This window comes from Eptatretus burgeri, chromosome 13, assembly GCF_056783735.1.
Source record: "Eptatretus burgeri isolate ZD-2024b chromosome 13, Ebu_testis_v1, whole genome shotgun sequence".
Taxonomy (NCBI): Eukaryota; Metazoa; Chordata; class Myxini; order Myxiniformes; family Myxinidae; genus Eptatretus; species Eptatretus burgeri.
This window is the reverse complement of record NC_140973.1, coordinates 11,463,868-11,482,110: the sequence shown is the minus strand read 5'-3', so window position 1 is coordinate 11,482,110 and position 18,243 is coordinate 11,463,868. Positions and strand designations below refer to the sequence as shown.

General features: G+C 43.4%; 1 protein-coding gene across 5 annotated transcripts in view; it reads left to right on the top strand.

The window, feature by feature from the left end:
* Window positions 1–16,669, top strand: part of LOC147013847 (ELKS/Rab6-interacting/CAST family member 1-like) — a 127,439-nt gene extending 110,770 nt beyond the window's left edge. For 3 of the 5 annotated variants that reach the window (XM_085851131.1, XM_085851129.1, XM_085851130.1), the window contains 2 exons: window positions 5,815–6,045; window positions 9,036–16,669. In XM_085851131.1, the coding sequence (XP_085707257.1) occupies window positions 5,815–6,045; window positions 9,036–9,176 (372 nt within the window). In that variant the 3' untranslated portion in view covers window positions 9,177–16,669. Of the gene's footprint in view, window positions 1–5,814; window positions 6,046–9,035 lie in introns of those variants that run through there. The other 2 variants (XM_085851134.1, XM_085851133.1) reach the window with 1 other exon arrangement.
* Window positions 16,670–18,243: the final 1,574 nt, after the last annotated feature.

Below are 18,243 nucleotides of genomic sequence, written 5' to 3'. Positions count from 1 at the left end.
GGTTTCTGGCGTTTTTCCAGAAAGTCACGACTGGATTGTCCGTTCGGTGGGCGAAACGACCGCTATTGGTTAGACGCGGTCGTTCGCACGCTGGCGGGCGGAAATCTACAACAGTATGTTGGGCATTGATTTCAAAACCTTGGATTCATTTCCACCCCAAAAGATTTGAGAGGCTCGCATTGAATTGCAGTTGACATGTTAAATTATTGGTGTTTCATATTTTTAATTTTTGTGATGCCTGTTGGTGGATTACAGGACAGGATTAGCGGCTTACAGGGATTACAGAACTAATTTGAGTGCAAGAGGAGGCCATTTGACCTATTATGCCTGTGCTTTATCAATACATTGTGCATTCAATTTGTCATATTATCCACTTAATTTCAGAAGTGGGATGGAATGAGGGGGGGGGGGAGTGGGACAGACATAGAACAGACAGGTTTTTTTTGGCAGGGGAGTGGTGGGTAGTGGGGTTGGGAGAATGAAAGCAGTTGTAGTTTGGGCAATGAACAAACACAAATCCCACTTTCATTTTTTGCTCAGCTGGACTTTTGTCCGGTGAGCTTATGCGATCCAGCAGTGTCTGTAGGTCAGTCAGTCAGTCAGTCAGAGTGTTAACACTTCAGTCATCGCTTTTAGTAAACACACAATTATGATGAAACTTGGCCACAGGCTTCATAATCTGATGTTTAGCGAAGGTGTATTGATCGCATCAAAATCTTCGCTCATTAAGGGGTTTTAGTGGGGGGAGGGGGGGTTTGAACCCCAAAAATAGGTATTTTCTCTCTTCTCTGAAACTACACACACAATTTCGATGAAACTTGACAACAACCTTCATCACCCGTGATGTACCAAAGTGTATCAACCGCAGCAAAATCTGCACTCTTCAAAGGGTTTATCTGTTAAACCTATGATGTCCGGTTTATCTCCGGCTGAGACTCGTATGAGAATTGTTACCTGTATAGTATGGGACCCTCAGCTGCGGCTGTATGGACATTTGGCTCGATTTCCTGATGCTGATCCTGCTCACCAGATTCTCAGCGAGGGAGCCTCGTGAGTGGAGAAGGCCAACGGGACAACCACGTGCCTCATGGTTGCAGCATTTTGATTGGCATCTCAAGGAGATGGGGATGGGCTCGGCATCTACCTGGGTGATAGCTAGACGGAGGCCCCTGGAGTCCCTACGGAAAGTGGAAACAGCGACGCTCTGCTCTGGCGCTTGCTCCCATACCTAACCTAACTACAACCTCAACATCTGATCTTTACAAAACATTACTCAGTCATCCATGACTCGCGTTATTCTCTCCCGGGAAATAACTCCCGGGAAAATCCCAGGCAGTGTACAAGAACATCTTCACTCGAGACCTGAACACGGAGGTGTTATAATGAACCTGTGTAAAGCAATGTTGTTAACAGGCACTTGTGTCAACACTGCAGTATTTAAGTCGGTGTCGTTGACAACAAATCACTATATACAACCTCAACATATGATGTTCACAAAACGTATTACTCCATGGCTCCCGGGAAGAGAAGAAGAAGAAAAACGCAGGCAGATATAAGCAAATGACCTGATCGAGGCCTGAAGGCGAATTATGATTTTGATTTTTTTTTTCTTTTTTCATTTTTTTTTAATCCAACTATATCCCTTGACCCTTGACCTTCCTCTGGATGAAAGAACAGGCCATGCAAAGTTTGGTTGCACTGGTTCTTGCTGGGTCCCTAAAACAAATTTGGCCTTCAGAAATATTGGTCGTTGAATTAAATGACCAAATATGCAAATCCTCTTCAATTTTCAAGTAAATCGGATGAAAATTGACTATTTTAGAAAGAGACCTAAGTTGTTGACCATTGGCTTATGTTGACCTTTTGACCTTGATCAATGGGCTTCTTGCTTATGACCAACTCTACCATTTGGTGAAGTTTCGTGAAGATCGGTTTGAAATTGTGACCCCTAGGCGACTGACATACAGACAGACAGAATCTCAGACCAATCAATATACTCGTGAACCTTTGATTTCACAAGTGACAAACACACGAAGAATCTCAGTTATATACATGAACGTTTCCTCACGGTAGTTGAATGCTCAAGAAAATACAAATTTTTTTTTTTTTTAATCATGTCGATAGATAGCTGTAGAATGTCGACTTATATTACAGCTTGAAGACTAAAAGGAAACGAGTAAATCCAAACAAATATGTTGAATCAAGTTGTTTACAAGTCCGTGTGCCATGTTTAAAGTTTAGAGTGATGCAAAAGTTCAAAATGAAGAGCAGTTGGTGCATCAAGATAGCGGCGATAAACGAATCCAGATTGCTTCAGTTGACAAGGCATGTAGAAAGGTATCTTGTTCCAGTTTGTCTTTTTTGTTTGGGTAAAACTATCTTCCAGTTTGGGCAATGCTTTGCCTATTTACTCTTTCATTTTCTTATCTTCATCGTGCAACTTGTATTTGCACGATGGGCAAAGTGACAACCTCCACGTCCTCATTTGTCACATTTATTTTTCTTTTTATTTGGTAACTTTCATATTTGCTACAGAAGAGTAAAATCTGTGAAAGGCCTTGCCTCTCCCCATAAAAAAAAGAAACTTCCTCCCTCTCCCGAACTTGTCTGTGGTGAAGATGAGTATCACAGTGATGCAAGTGATGCTTTTTTTTTCCTTTTCCTTTTTTAAATTCTCACCAAGCGATAGTACAGATTTGCCACATACTTTCCCACAATGTTTTGGGTTTGCCATCCAATCAGGCCTCAAATTGTTGATCCAGCATTAGTTTGGCCATGCTGTGCTTACTTCATGTGATCACATTTTCGACAAAACAAGCACGGACTTTAACATCAGAAGCTCTTTTGTTTGCTCTTCTAAGTGATAATGAGTAGCATGTCCTGTTTGTTGTTTCTCTGATCTTCCTGCCTCATTATCCTATGACTTCTCAGGTTCATATCTCTATATAATGGAGGGAAAGTGCAGTGCTTTCAGAAAGTATTCACACTCCTCAACTTTTTCACATTTTGTTGCGTTACAGCCTGAATTTAAAATGGATTAAATTTAATTTTTTTTTGTCACTGATCTACACAAAATTCCCCATGACAAAGTGAAAACGTGTTTTCAAAATTTTTTTTACAAATAAATAAAAAATGAAAAGCTGAAATGTTTTGCATCATCATATATTCAAGCCCTTTGCTATGACACTCCAAATTGAGCTCAGGTGCATCCATTTTCCTTTGCTCATCCTTGAGATGTCTCGACAACTTTATTGGAGTCCACCTGTGGCCAGTTCAATTGATTAGACATGGTTTAGAAAGAAACTCACCTTTCTATATAAGGTCCCCCAGTTGACAGTGCAGGTCAGAGAAAAAAATCTACCATGGGGTCTAAGGAACTGTCCATAGAACTCCAAGATAGAATTGTGAAGGGGAAGGGTACAAAACAATTTCTAGAGTGTTGAAGACTCGCAGGAGCACAGTAAGCTCCATCATTAGGAAATGGAAAGAGTATGGAACCACCCAGACTCTTCCTTGAGCTGGCCGTCTGACCAAACTGAGCGACCGGGCAAGAAGGACCTTGGTCAGGGAGGTGACCAAGAACCCAATGACCACTCTGACAGAACTACAGAGTTCCTTGGCTGATATGGGAGAACCTGCTGGATGGACAACAGTCTCTGCAGAACTTCACAGATCTAGGCTTTATGGGAGAGTGGCCAGACAGATGCCACTCCTGAGAAAAAAAGCACGACAGCACACCTAGAGTTTGCAATAAGGCACGTGAAAGACTCTGGAGGCATAAGGCAAAATATTATGTTGGCTGATGAGACGAAAATTGAACGCTTTGTCCTGAATGCAAAGCACTACGTCTGGCAGAAACCGAGCACAGCTCATCATCCATCTAACACCATCCCGACCGTGAAGCATAGTGGTATGGTGGCAGCGTCATGCTATGGGGATGCTTTTCAGCAGCAGGGACTGGGAGACTTGTAAAGGATAGAGGGAGCAATGAATGGTGTCAAATGCAGGAAAATCCTTGAAGAGAACCTGCTTCAGAGTGCAAAAGACATTAGACTGCGGTGAAGATTTATGTTCCAACAGGACAATGACCCCGAGCATACAGCTGAAGCAACAATGGAATGGCTTCAGAACAAGAACATGAAAGTCCTTGAGTAGTCCAGCCAAATACCAGACTTGAATCACATTGAGAATCTGTGGAAACACTTGAAGATTGCAGTTCACTGACGCTCCCCATCCAACTTGACAGAAATCAAGCAAATCTGTAAGGAAGAATGGGAGAAAATCCCCAAATCCAGATGTACAAAGCTGATACAGACATACCCAAGAAGACTCCAAGCTGCAATCGCTGCCAAAGACGCTTCTACAAAGTATTGACTCACGGGGTTGAGCACATAAATTAGATATTGCTGTATTTCATTTTAAATTAATTTGTAAAAATTTCTAAAAACATGTTTTCACCTTGTCATTATTGGGTATTTTGTGTAGATCAGTGACAACAAAAAAAATTTATTTAATCAATTTTAAAAATCAGGCTGTAACACAACAAAATGTGAGAAATTCTCAAGTGGTGTGAATACTTTCTGAATGCAATGTATGGTATATGTATGGCATGTTTTTTTTTATGTTTCATCTACTCTTCCGAGAGGGTTGGACCGAGGCAGCTGAAACTTTCAGGGATGCATGAGGACACCCTCCAGTTGTGCATGTGCAATTTTCGTTTCATTCCATCAAGTTTTTGGAAGAAAAAACATTTTTCACCCATCTTGGCATTTTATTCCTTTGGGAGGGAGCGGGTTCAATTGGAATTATCTGAGTTATATAACCACAATGTATTAGATATGCACATGAGCAGTACACATGTTTTTTTTCTTCATATACGTAACCCGGTTGTTTTTATTTTTGGGAGAGATCGAGACAGCGGTCCGCTGCCAATACACCGCCCAGAGGGACGTGTCATAAGAATGTGTTGCATGCTTGGAACAATATCGCCCGTATCAAACCGTTTTGATTTCTATATTATCCGACTTTGTTGTTATAAGAGTGCCACTTTATTGGAGCCTCACGGATGACTTGCATCGAAGTCCACGTGAACCGCTCAACATCCATTGACCTAATTGTAGCGGAAGGAGGTCATGGCTTGTCTCATGTGGGTCAACACACCGGACGATCGGCACATTGGCAGACTGGAATTGTCGAAAGAGGCACCGTGCTCTTGATAGTAGTGTTGAATGTGACTTGTGTCTGGATGTTTTCCTTGAAGAAATAAATATTGGTGAATTTATTTCAATATGACCCATAAGAACCTCGACGAGCAGTTGAGATAGGGTGATGCTGGTTCAAATTCCAGAACCCAACATAAAGGTTGAGAGAACGGCGGTGAAGCGATCTTTTGGTGATGACATACTGATAAGAGATAATGGCAAGGGTAAGCTTAGTATAAATGCAAGTTCCATGTCTAGTGCCTCGAAAGAATTACATTATTAATCCTAGGTAATGTTTTTTGGCTTGCAACGTTTGTCAGCATTTTTCGCAACACAGTAGCTGCTGATAGTGCAGGTTGAGGGATTTTTGTTTTGATGGGATGTTTGTGTATAGCTTCCTGTTAAAAACTGTCCCATCTGCTGTCCCACTTATCCTGGCATCTTGCCATCTGCATGCCAGCACGTGCATTCTCACTTTGTTTTGGGAACGAATGTGAATTGCAGAGACCAAGTGGATTATGAATTCGCTCCCTGGATGTGCTTGACCTGCTGGCTTTTAGCAGCACTTGGTACTAAAACAGCCACCTTTCACTCCTATTTATCCCCATTCAAGGCAAAAAGGGAGCTGCTGGAGGTGCACCATAACCGTGCCCGCCTGCGTCTTTACGTTGCCCACTTGACCAACCTGTGCCAAGAGCATGGCCCTGACATCCTACACAACTGCCCAGGGATAACGTCCGGCGACATCGGAAGTACTGGAGTAGATGACGAACGAAATCGTGAGAATGAGGAGGAGGAGGATTTAGAATGGGAAAACCATGTGCGCAACCTCTCACCAGCACAGGTAACCGGGTTAATCTGTCATCACTCTGCCAGTGAATCTGACTTTTTAGGTATCTTGCTTCCTTCCTACCAACCTACCTCCCTTCCTTCCTGTTTTTTTTTTTTCCATGGGTTCATTTTTATGTAAAACGGTGGTCAATCACATGATCTTTTGTGCAAATGTCAGTGACATCGGAACGGTGGGGGGATGGGACACTGGAACACTGGAATTTACATTAAATGTCATCACATGACCAATTACCTGACACTTTAATTAGCATAAAGCAGGTCATTGGTCTGACTGCTCAATATGATCGCTCACAATACCCTGGCCAGATCTTCTTGTAGGTGTGTTGAGATTTATCCACAGTTGAACATTTCTGAGATGTAACAATAAACAAATGTTTTTCGACCCATTCGCTCTACTTTGCGTATGTAATAGTTAGATGACCCCGAAGGCAGGCATACCGCAATGAATGAAGCAATAAAATAATTCCCCGATACAATTGCTTGGATTATGACATGGTGAGAAGCAGAGGAACGATTCGTTACTCGTTAGATGGTTTTTGATGTGCCAGGCAGGACGGTCTATAGAGCCTGGTTTCAGCATCGGCAGTGTTTACCAGTCACCTTGGCTCGAGCCAAATCCCAGCATGGCAATCTCGACCCCAATCCAGTCCAGCACGTCTGACTAACGAAGTGGAAATGTGCACGTCGTCAATCTGAAAGTTATACAAGTGGAGGTTAGGAAATTGATATCCAATGGCGATAACGTACCTTTTAGTCGGGGCTAAGCTGTTAACGAGAATGGGTTATAAGGAGAATGACAGGGTGGCACAAATGTACCTGTCTGTCAGCATTCATTGCTGGTGGACGTTAAAGATCCCACGGTGTTTTTACTCGAGGAGCAGGCGATTATCTTGGCACCCTGGCTTCAATCCAAATTCCTACCTTTAACTCTAAGCTCTTTCAAGGATTGTATCAACTGAAAGCCGATAAGAGTATGTTAACCTCCATCATCCCGTATGCATGTACAGCACATATGCAACAGCACAAAGATTTCACTCCTCCCCCCCCCCTTCCCCATCCCTCCCTCTGCCCTTCCCTCCTCAAGTGTACAAGTAATCACCGGCAATAAAATTACTGGCCGATGAAGTATCCTGAATTAACTGGATCTAATTGCACATCACTCCAATCCTCTCCAACTTCTGCGAACCATTTGGCTCTCTCTCTCTCTCTCTCTCTCTCTCTCTCTCTCTCTCTCTCTCTCTCTCTCTCTCTCTCTCTCTCTCTCTCTCTCTCTCTCTCTGTGTCTCTCTCTCTCTCTCTCTCCTCTCTGTCTCTGTGTCTCTGTCTCTCTCTCTCTCTCCTCTCTGTCTCTGTGTCTCTGTCTCTCTCTCTCTCCTCTCTGTCTCTGTGTCTCTGTCTCTCTCTCTCTCCTCTCTGTCTCTGTGTCTCTGTCTCTCTCTCTCTCTCCTCTCTGTCTCTGTGTCTCTGTCTCTCTCTCTCTCTCCTCTCTGTCTCTGTGTCTCTGTCTCTCTCTCTCTCTCTCCTCTCTGTCTCTGTGTCTCTGTCTCTCTCTCTCTCTCTCCTCTCTGTCTCTTTGTCTCTGTCTCTCTCTCTCTCTCTCTCCTCACTGTCTCTGTGTCTCTGTCTCTCTCTCTCTCTCCTCTCTGTCTCTGTGTCTCTGTCTCTCTCTCTCTCCTCTCTGTCTCTGTGTCTCTGTCTCTCTCTCTCTCTCCTCTCTGTCTCTGTGTCTCTGTCTCTCTCTCTCTCCTCTCTGTCTCTGTGTCTCTGTCTCTCCCCTCTCTCCCCTCTGTCTCTCTCTCTCTGTCTCTCTCTCTCTCCTCTCTGTCTCTGTCTCTCTCTCTCTCTCTCTCTGTCTCTGTCTCTCTCTCTCTCCTCTCTGTCTCTGTCTCTCTCTCTCTCTCTCTGTCTCTCTCTCTCTCTCTGTCTCTGTCTCTCTCTCTCCTCTCTGTCTCTGTCTCTCTGTCTCTCTCTCTCTCTCTCTCTGTCTCTGTCTCTCTCTCCTCTCTGTCTCTGTCTCTCTCTCCTCTCTGTCTCTGTCTCTCTCTCCTCTCTGTATCTCTCTCCTCTCTGTCTCTGTATCTCTCCCCTCTCTGTCTCTCTCTCCTCTCTGTCTCTGTATCTCTCTCCTCTCTGTCTCTGTCTCTCTCTCCTCTCTGTATCTCTCTCCTCTCTGTCTCTGTATCTCTCTCCTCTCTGTCTCTGTGTCTCTGTCTCTCTCTCTCTCCTCTCTGTCTCTCTCTCCTCTCTGTCTCTCTCTCCTCTCTGTCTCTCTCTCCTCTCTGTCTCTCTCTCCTCTCTGTCTCTCTCTCCTCTCTGTCTCTCTCTCCTCTCTGTCTCTCTCTCCTCTCTGTCTCTCTCTCCTCTCTGTCTCTCTCTCCTCTCTGTCTCTCTCTCCTCTCTGTCTCTGTATCTCTCTCCTCTCTGTCTCTGTCTCTCTCTCCTCTCTGTATCTCTCTCCTCTCTGTCTCTGTATCTCTCTCCTCTCTGTCTCTGTATCTCTCTCCTCTCTGTCTCTGTATCTCTCTCCTCTCTGTCTCTGTATCTCTCTCCTCTCTGTCTCTGTATCTCTCTCCTCTCTGTCTCTGTATCTCTCTCCTCTCTGTCTCTGTATCTCTCTCCTCTCTGTCTCTGTATCTCTCTGTGTCTCTGTCTCTGTATCTCTCTGTGTCTCTGTCTCTCTGTCTCTCTGTCTCTCTCCTCTCTGTCTCTCTCCTTGTATCAGGCCGTATCTATAGATATGTGGCATACCGAAGCTGCAGGAACGAGGGATATTTGGAGACCGTGTAGAGGTGGAAAAGGCGCATCCACTGCCATGAAAAATTTTATTTTTTTTGCACGGGGAAATGAATTGCTTTCAGTCGAGCATATATGGAGCAATAAATGGCACATTCTGATGAAACCCGTTTTAATTTGGGTTATGTAATATGGCCTCTGGGAGAAGGCATTCGCTGCATTTATGTGCACTATCCTCATGCTGTGCAGGTGGCTGAGGAGCTGGCTCGGGAGGAGCGTGCTGCCGAAGAAATGCAAACTCACGCCGACGCTTTGCTGCAGTGCATCTCAGATCAGCGCCCGGACCTCCTGGAACTTGTGGTGAATGCCCTGGAAGAGGTCGCTGTTTGATGTGTTGTAGAACTGTGATGCAAATTTCTTCATCCTTCTCCTCCTCCTTCTCCTCCTCCTCGTCATCTACTCGACTCTTAGACTTCCCAGCTGTCCAGACTGGGCAACTGTGCAGGTTTGGATTGCAATGGGCAGTGCTGTTCATTGACCAAAGGTTCTGAGTTCGCGATTGTTGTTCCCACAAATTTTTGACCATTTGAACCATTATACCGAGATGTCTTCTCTTGGTCGACGGTCGGCGTCCAGATATACCGTTGACTCTGTTGGTGGTGCCCTGAAGACCGGACAAAAATACCGGAGTCCGCAGCCCAGGTGCAAACCCATTGGTCCGGGTGTGGACGTGACTTTACCGCAAGGTCTCTTGCTCAATCGGATCGGCACGTATTAGGCTGTCGTTGGTTTATACCTCTGCTGCCAAGCATTTTAAAAGAGCGACTTGTCCTCCAGTGAGTGATTTAAAAATTAAAAAGTACCCGCACACATTTCTCTGTGCTGCATCACCGATAATCCCTTTGTGGTTAAATAATCACAGATGAATCTCAATGAATTTGGCCACGGTTTTTCAAGCACTTGGTTGTGCATTGGCACCTCGCTGCTACTTAAATAATTAATCATTATCTGATGCCTTTTTATTTTTTAATTCTACTTCCTACTGATTTACAAAAGCCACGAACTACATGAACACTCAACGTAGCAAATGTTTTATACAATTCTTTACTCCGTCCCTTCTTTGTCATACTTCCTCATTGATAAAGGCACTTTGAATCTTGGTAAATGTGCACAAAACTTGCCTGGTTGAATTCCTCCCAACCAGCCCTTCCTGAGATCACCTGATCTTTGTGTGCGCAGATAGCTCGCATGCCCTTGTGTAAAAATGGGGGCTATTACAGTGTTGTAACTGCTATAAATGATGACTCCTGATTTGACACCGAGCAAGCAATGTCGTGAACGACACGGAAGTCAACTGCGGTAGGGGATCAGCGGCGATCCATCCCAAAACCACTGATTGGTACAAGGTTCTGAACCGGATTGCTTGCGGATTGCATTGTCCAAGTGGATTAACATGATACACCGATGAGCGTTTTTTTTAATTTTATTCCCCCCCCCCCACCCCGATGTCAAAGCACCAAGTGAAACGGGGAGGTGATCTGGTGTTCGAGAAAGCACAAAGCAGAGTGAATTTGTTGCTTGGCTGCCCCACCTCGACGGGTCAGGTGGGGAGGGAGGGGAGAGGAGTGTGGATTTACAAGATGAAACTAATTATGCACAAGCCAATTTGAGCATTCCCAATCGCCCATGATGCACCAAAATGTAAGAAAGCCAAGCATTTTTGGGAGTGCGCTCATTGCAGCATTTTCAGTGAACGCGTCGGTTTAAGCTGGCTGTTCGAACATGCTGCTCATTAAAACGTTCGGCCAAAGTGAGGACTGTGTGAAAAAGCTGACCCTCCATCTACCTGCACGCCATCCCCAGTCATTAGAAATCGGCCCAGGTGCACAAGCACAGATTATATTGCACAAACGATGATATTCTTGAATAGTGCACTTGGATTGCCCTTTGCTGAGGATTAGGCATTGCAATGTGGTGTTTGTGAGGCAGGAAACAACCAACATCATTTTCCAACATCTGTAAATGCATCGCTAAATGTTCATGTCAAAAACTTTCTTCTCCTTTCTTTTTATTATTATTTTTTATAACAGCCCCTTTTTTGGGAGAGTTTCATCCAACGCTTAGTACAACAGGGTGTTTGTTTTAAAATATTGGGGAAGTGATGCATGCAAGTTGTTTGAGCAGGAATCCCAAGCCTGAATCTCGTTTCCGGTCTCGGTGCATTCTTGTCTGAAACCCTGACGAAGTCGGTTGGATGTCTAAGCGTGAGGGCAGTTCGTCTTTTTGCCGAAAGAACAAATTTTAATGAATGCAGTCTCTCATGAGGTCGATGGTGTAAAGTGTCTCGCCTTGGACGTCGACACCAAATTTATTTTCGCTCAGGCAGTTATGAAGGTTGTGCTGAGTGTATGTATTCCATATATTTTTTATCATGCTGACAAATGCGGTTTGTTCCGTCTTGTATGATGAATGTTTAGTGTAACACGAACAAGTCGTTTTGATGTACAGGTTTACAGTTGCATAGTATATGTGAAATTCCAAGTATGGTGGAATTTTGTTATAACGAACAGTACATTCTGCGGATTGGTTATTGTGTGGAAGATTCATAATGCGGAGACTCCTGACCCCCACATCCCCCACAAAAGAAAACCAAAGGCCGCACTGCTATTCCAAAAATGTCAGTGCAGCAAAAACTGCCTTGGCATCACAAGCAACAAAAATTTCAACATTTTCACCTTTCGTATGAGCTGTTGTGTGGAGGTGCATTTGACTTGCACGATGGGCCAAAAGACCTTCTAATTGTGATTGCATCTCAAAAGATTAGCCGAATGGTCATTACTTAGCTTTGCGCAAGTTGGTATTAACACCATGGATGTGCACAGAAAAATAAAAAAGATTTTAAAAAGCCAACGTTCACAAAAATGAACTGATTTAACTACTACATTACAATCGCAACTCGAACGACACCCGGGAGAGCTCGTACCTCCGCCAGGCTGAACGGTTTACATTTTGTAATACAATGATAACCGGGATTTGGATCTGGACTCCTGAATCGAAATCTAGTCATCTTGTTTTTGTCACCAAACCAACTCCTCCAAATAGTTTTTTCATAACATGTCCATAACTTTTTGAGATATGATGATATGTATGTATGTATATATACATATGCATACATAAATACATATATGTATCGTTTTTGGCCCTATCCCTCAACGGTGCATAATTGCTTTAAAAATTCTCAGATCCAGATCCAGATCTTCACCAAAAACGAATCAATTCTTCCTTGTGACACACCCAACCTGTCCACCAAGTTTTGTCCAAATCCATCCAGAACCTTTTGAGATATGCTACATTTCGGTTTTTCACCGTATCACTCAATTGTGAAGAATCACTTAAAAAAAAATTCTCGGATGCGGTTCCTGACGAAAAATGTGTGTTGCTGTCCTTGGCTGGTCACCGACATGCACAAAAAAAATTCCGAACGATTGCTTCAAAACCGAACAAAGATATTGTGACTGACAGACAGACGCTATAGACCAACATGCTTGACAAAATACTTTCGCCAACTAACAAACGCACTGGGCTGAAAACACAACCTCCGTCCACCTTCGGCGGTGGAGGTAATTATTGTGTAAATCGATTATTCATTCAAAGTTGCATCTTCGTAATGTAGCCTTCTACAAACTTTGCTTTCTCCATGGTTACTCTGTATGTCACCCTGTAAAGCTCCTCCATGAGCCTACGCTTTTGTATGCACGACTCTGCGCAAGTAAATGTGGACATTAAAACACAAAAAAAAAAAACAGTTTGACGAATGCACAACGTTTATTGACTTTGGGAGCTCTTTGTTTTCACCTTTTCTGGTTCAGGTCAAACTGCTAATTTGTGGGGCTTTGCAACAGCTTGAGTAAACTGGGGTCACGAAACGAGGGTTGAGACAGAGTTCATGGTTTTTCCGGTGAATCGTAGAAAAGTGCTCGTCCTTGGCACCTTAAACATGGGAGTCCGACTCGTCGCTACATCGACTCAGTCTCCAAGAACCTTAACTTGGTGGTAAACACTGTACGCAGAACACAGCCTCGTCCAGACTGCTTCTCCTGGAGCATCCACTCTGGTGAGTTAAACACGGATATTCCATGGCTTTCATGCAAATGCACTCACCTCCAGCGTTGACGACAATGGTTGCCAAACTTCACCCCAAATGCAGTCCAAATACGCACGCACGCACACACTACTGATGGGAATCCTCACAAAAATGACATACCATCACCTAACACAAGAAGGAGGCCGAGAAGCAGAGCAGAAGGGATGCAATAACAATAGACCACCTACTACTAAACAAGACCATCCTCAAAAATTGCAAGACGAGAAGAAACAAATTATCCACAGCACGGATAGATGACAAAAAAAGCTTTTTGATAGTATCCCATATTCATGGATGATAAAATGCATGCAATTGTACAAAATCGCCCCCAAATAATCAAACTGATCAAAAAAGCAATGGAGCTTTGGAATACCACATTGATATTACAGCACTCAGAAGAAAAGATCGAAATACCAGGGGTGAAGATACATCAAGGGATCTTCCAGGGAGACGGCCTTTCACCCCTCCTGTCTTGCCTGGCCCTGGACCCACTGAGCAACCTCATTAATGAGTTAGGGCATGGATATATCCTAACAACAAAGAAGAAAATATCCAAAGAGACAAAAATGTGACTTCTTTACATGGATGATTTAAAACTCTTTGCACCAAATGATGAAAAATTGGCAGAACAACTCAAATTGGTGTTACGGTACTCTGACGACATTCAAATGGAATTTGGCCTAGATAAGTGTGCCAAGTGCACATTCATACAAGGAAGACGAACAAAAATGGACAACATAAAAATCGACACAAATACAACAATACAGGAGCTGGACAATGAAGCATTGTACAAATATCTCAGAGTGGAAGAGGGCCACCAAATATGTCACAGATAAATGCGCAGAACAATTGCCAAAGAATACCTGCAGAGAACGAGGCTGATCCTGAAAACGTACCTTTCTCCAAGAAACAAAATCAAAGCCATAAACTAATTCACAATACCAGTATTCCAGTGCGGCTGCGGAAAAATAAACTGGATATCAGAACAAAGAAACTCCTCACCATCCACAAAATGTTTTACAAAAACCAATGCATCCAGAGAATGCACCTACCGAGACGAGAAGGAGGTCGCGACCTAATGGAGCTCAACCAACTGCACAGAATGACAGCGGTACGATTGGCTGAATACGTGAAAGGTTCAGCAACCAGGAAGCCAACAAATGAGAGAAGGTATCCCTAACCCACCAAGCAAAACATTTCAAAAGATGGTTGCGAATGGAAGATATCACACAAGAAACCGAAACAACAATGAACACAGCCCCAACAATTGCAAAAAAAGACAAAAGAAAAAATATCAACAGATTATACACCGACAACTGGGAAAACGACAAAAGAACAGGAAGATTTTTTTTTTTTTTTAAAGAAAGACTTGGACAGATTGGGAATAGACGAAGAAGGCTCTTTGGAATGGCTAAGAAGAGGTCAGCTCAACTGGGATGGGGAACGAATCTCCATAAATGCCCAAGACCAAGGACACTACACCAACAGCTTTAAGAAAATGGTGGAACTGAGTTGATCGGACAAGTGTAGATTCTGGAAGGTAGAAGCAAAGTACAAGCCACTTCTTATTGGGATGTAGAAAAAAAAAAACCTCACGTCAGAACAGCTGTACACCCAAAGGCACAACATGGCATGTGGAGTAATCCACCGGCACATCTGCAAAAGTCTCAATATCCCAGTTCCATAAAACTCATGGAAACATGAAGCAAACGCAACCACTGAAAACAAGGAAGTCGTGCTCACGTACGACCTCATGATCCCATCGAGCGTGAACATAGAAAACAAAGCATTGCGACCAGGTGTATAACTGAGGTACAAAAAAGAAAAGAAGGCATTTGTAATTGAAGTGTCAGGAGCCAGCAATTTTGGCTTAAACAATGCCGAAATCAAGAAAATGACCAAATACCCAGATCTCAAAAATGAAATTAAAAGATCCTGGAAGCAGAAGAATGCTGGAATTGTACCATTGTTAATTATTGGAGTAATGGGAATGATAAAATAAAAAAAGAACCTCACAGAGATCTTAAAATCCATCACTGAGAATATTATTACAAATGGACTGCAGTTGGAAGCTGTTCAGGACTCGGTGACGATCCTCAAAAGAGCCCTGAGAACAAGAAAACTTCACAAATTGGTCCATGAATTATGATCCCTTACTGAAACGGAGGTGGATACTTCAACACCTTGGAGGACCTCGTTCCACCTTCTGAAACATGCATATGGAGATAACAACCAACACACGCACACACACACACACACACACACAGCCATGCGAATAGCAGATGGGCCCTTTTAGTACTGGCCAGTCCAAAGGTGAAACCTGGTGACCTGGACATGGTTCCTTTGTGCTCTCTTCCCACAAACTTCGAGACCATCATCACTTTTTTTTTCATCCTCCACCTCGCACCATTTTCAGATTCCATCATTTAAATGTTCCAGGTGAGGAGAAATGTCAGGATCTTAATGTTTTTCGACTTGCTTTTCTCAAGGATCTTTATGCAGCTGGCCAATAATGACGAATGGCATTTCCCACGTTTTCAACATTAAGTCTGGCAATATGTAACTGCCTGGTAAGATTCGGATGAAAGACAACAGTTACGAAACAAAAGTACATATGCTATAATGTCATTCGGCAAACATGTGAAGCAAATTCTACAAAGTACTCGTACAATCAAAACATCGACATGCGACGTACAACATTGATTGAACTTGCCACTTGCCACTTGCCCCACTAGCTCGGAATGCCTCTCGAGGTTCACCCTGTTAACATTGCCCAATGAACAAAGTCCTTCATCGAGATTTTACCAAACTTTTTGCAACATGTCAATGGACTGATGATTAAATAAAGAAGAATCAAAATCTATTTTTCCATTTCTCTGATCATTATATTGATTTTGAACGTCTTTCCTTAAAATTGAGTCGTCCGCCAGAAGTATGCCGTTCGTAATAACAAAATTGTTTTAATAATGAGTGTTTCTTATAACAGGACTCTAATGTATCCCAAATATTTTTTTTTTCTTTGTATATCCACAGTTTGTTGTGTCATAAGACATAATTGTGCTGATGCCTGGATTGTCTGAAAGCAGTGGTTGCACTACATGTTGTATCACAACATTATTTCCTCTTGCTCTTTACCAAGTGTTCTTTATCAGGATCCAGTGGGGGGGGGGGGGACACCGCCTTGTCTGTGGAGTGGTTGTGCTACAGCCTCACTTTCCCTGAACCTTCAGAGCTTAATGCACTGATATCAATGCCCCATATCTTTACCCCTGAATCCCCCTACCAATGCCCTTATTTACACAACCTCAAGCCCAAACTCAACCACCTCTTCCCTTCCTTATCTTCTTCCTAAACCGAGACTTTCACCCCACCTTACCAGCCTGAATTCCCTGAAAGTATCAAGTCTGATGACCTAAGTCCATTTATACAAACTCCTTCCTCATCATGCTGGCTGTGTACCCGTGATGTGTACCACGAGTGTTATTTCTGCTTGTAATGGACACGTGACTTCTTTCCTATCGAGATCATTTCAAATGGTTAAGGTTTTTTTGGGGGGGTGGGGAGGGGGGGGGAGACAATGGGGTGGAGGAAAAGGGGGAGGGGCTCTTTATGAGCAGGTGTAATCTGAAAATGCTAGAACTGGCAAAGTTTTGTTTCACTTTTCAAAATAATTTATGCCATGAATCCTAATTTTTGGGTAAATGGTGAATGTAATAAATGTTTTTGCTTCTTTTGCTTGCTCTCACTGTCTTTCTTTGAAGAACTTTGGGGGTGGGAGTGGAGGGGGGGGGTTAATCATTTAATGTATGGGTGCATTATTGGTACAAATAAGCAATCATTACTTTCCTTTATTGTTTCATCTCCACATCATACGAAAATACACAATTTGCTGTCTCTGTCTGTCTGTCTGTTTGTCTGTCTGAGGTCAATGCATTCGCTCATTACTGTACAATCAGAACCAAACTTGGCAGGGGGACTAAGGGTCATAAAACAAAGGTTGTAGCTACTTGGTTTGCCTGCCCCCCCCCACCCTCTCCCATCCTAGGGGTTCCGAACGTGGGACCAACGTAAATTCTCTGTAAATGTGCACTGCGTAACGCCACTCCAGTGGTGGTGGCTGGTGGGAGACGGTGTTAGGATTGATGCTTTGGAACCCTCAGTTTTATCAGGAATAAGAGGCCTTCACCTTATTATCACTTTACAGAAAGAATATCCGTGACAAATTGTGGGAAACAACTCGATTAGCATGATTCATGGAGAACATACCTTAATTGCACCCTACTTGAATCATTAAGAATACTACAATGGTAAGAATTTCTCAGGGTTCCCATTATCCCAGTAGAGTATGATAAAATATATATATATTTTCATGATGCATTATCATAGGAAAAGAAACTCTTTGGCCACTGGCAGAAGCTGTTCTCCAACATGGTGTTTCATGCAACAGGTCTCGTGTTCTTTCTTGATGGGTGTGACTTAAGAAAGATGGGAAGCACATTAAGTCCAATTGGGGTTGAATCTCTTTCCAGGCAATCGATTCGATCAACAAGTCACACTCCAATATGTGACTTTTGAAATGAGATGATCTGCCCCCAGAATGTTCACCGTGCATGCGCAGAAATCTCGAGGAACAATGGTCATCGAGGCAGGAAACGTATTATATTGTGCACGTCGGAAAAGATTATGATGCAAAATGACTCACAAAGCTTCCAAAAGAAGCCAACAATACTTTGGAAAGGTACCCGTGACAAATGGGTGTGCCTCTGCACAACAAAAGATTTGGAGAACTTTCTGCTCAACTCTCCCAAAAAGTTGATATCTTGCAAACCGCACCGCAAAGTCTCACCATGATGTGGGCCCGTGCGAGGAATGTGGACGGGCACGTTCTACCCGACCTCCCCGATCATCTCTGTCAGTGAGTGGACTTTGAACCTTGCAGGATTACCTCCTGTGAACATGGCAAGCTTGGATATTTATTTAATGGAGCTTGCAATTGGAAAGCCGATGCCATCATTACCAACATTCAGGCAGACTTCCCTGAGGGAGGCACCATATCTGTTTTAGTTGCTTCGATGGGAAGGTCATATTTGGGGCTTGTGAATGGAGGGCAAGTTTAAAATGATGATATTTATTATTAATAATGTTTGCGAAGAGGGGGGAGGGGTGAGTGAGAGCTGAATGGGCTGTGAGTTATGTCGTCCTTCTCCTCTTCCCTTTATAAGGGATGGGATCCGATGGCACCAGGCTTCTGCCCTGCCTTGACCATGATGATACTCCACATTGCTCTGTCCTCAGCCAACTCTCTTCACTCTC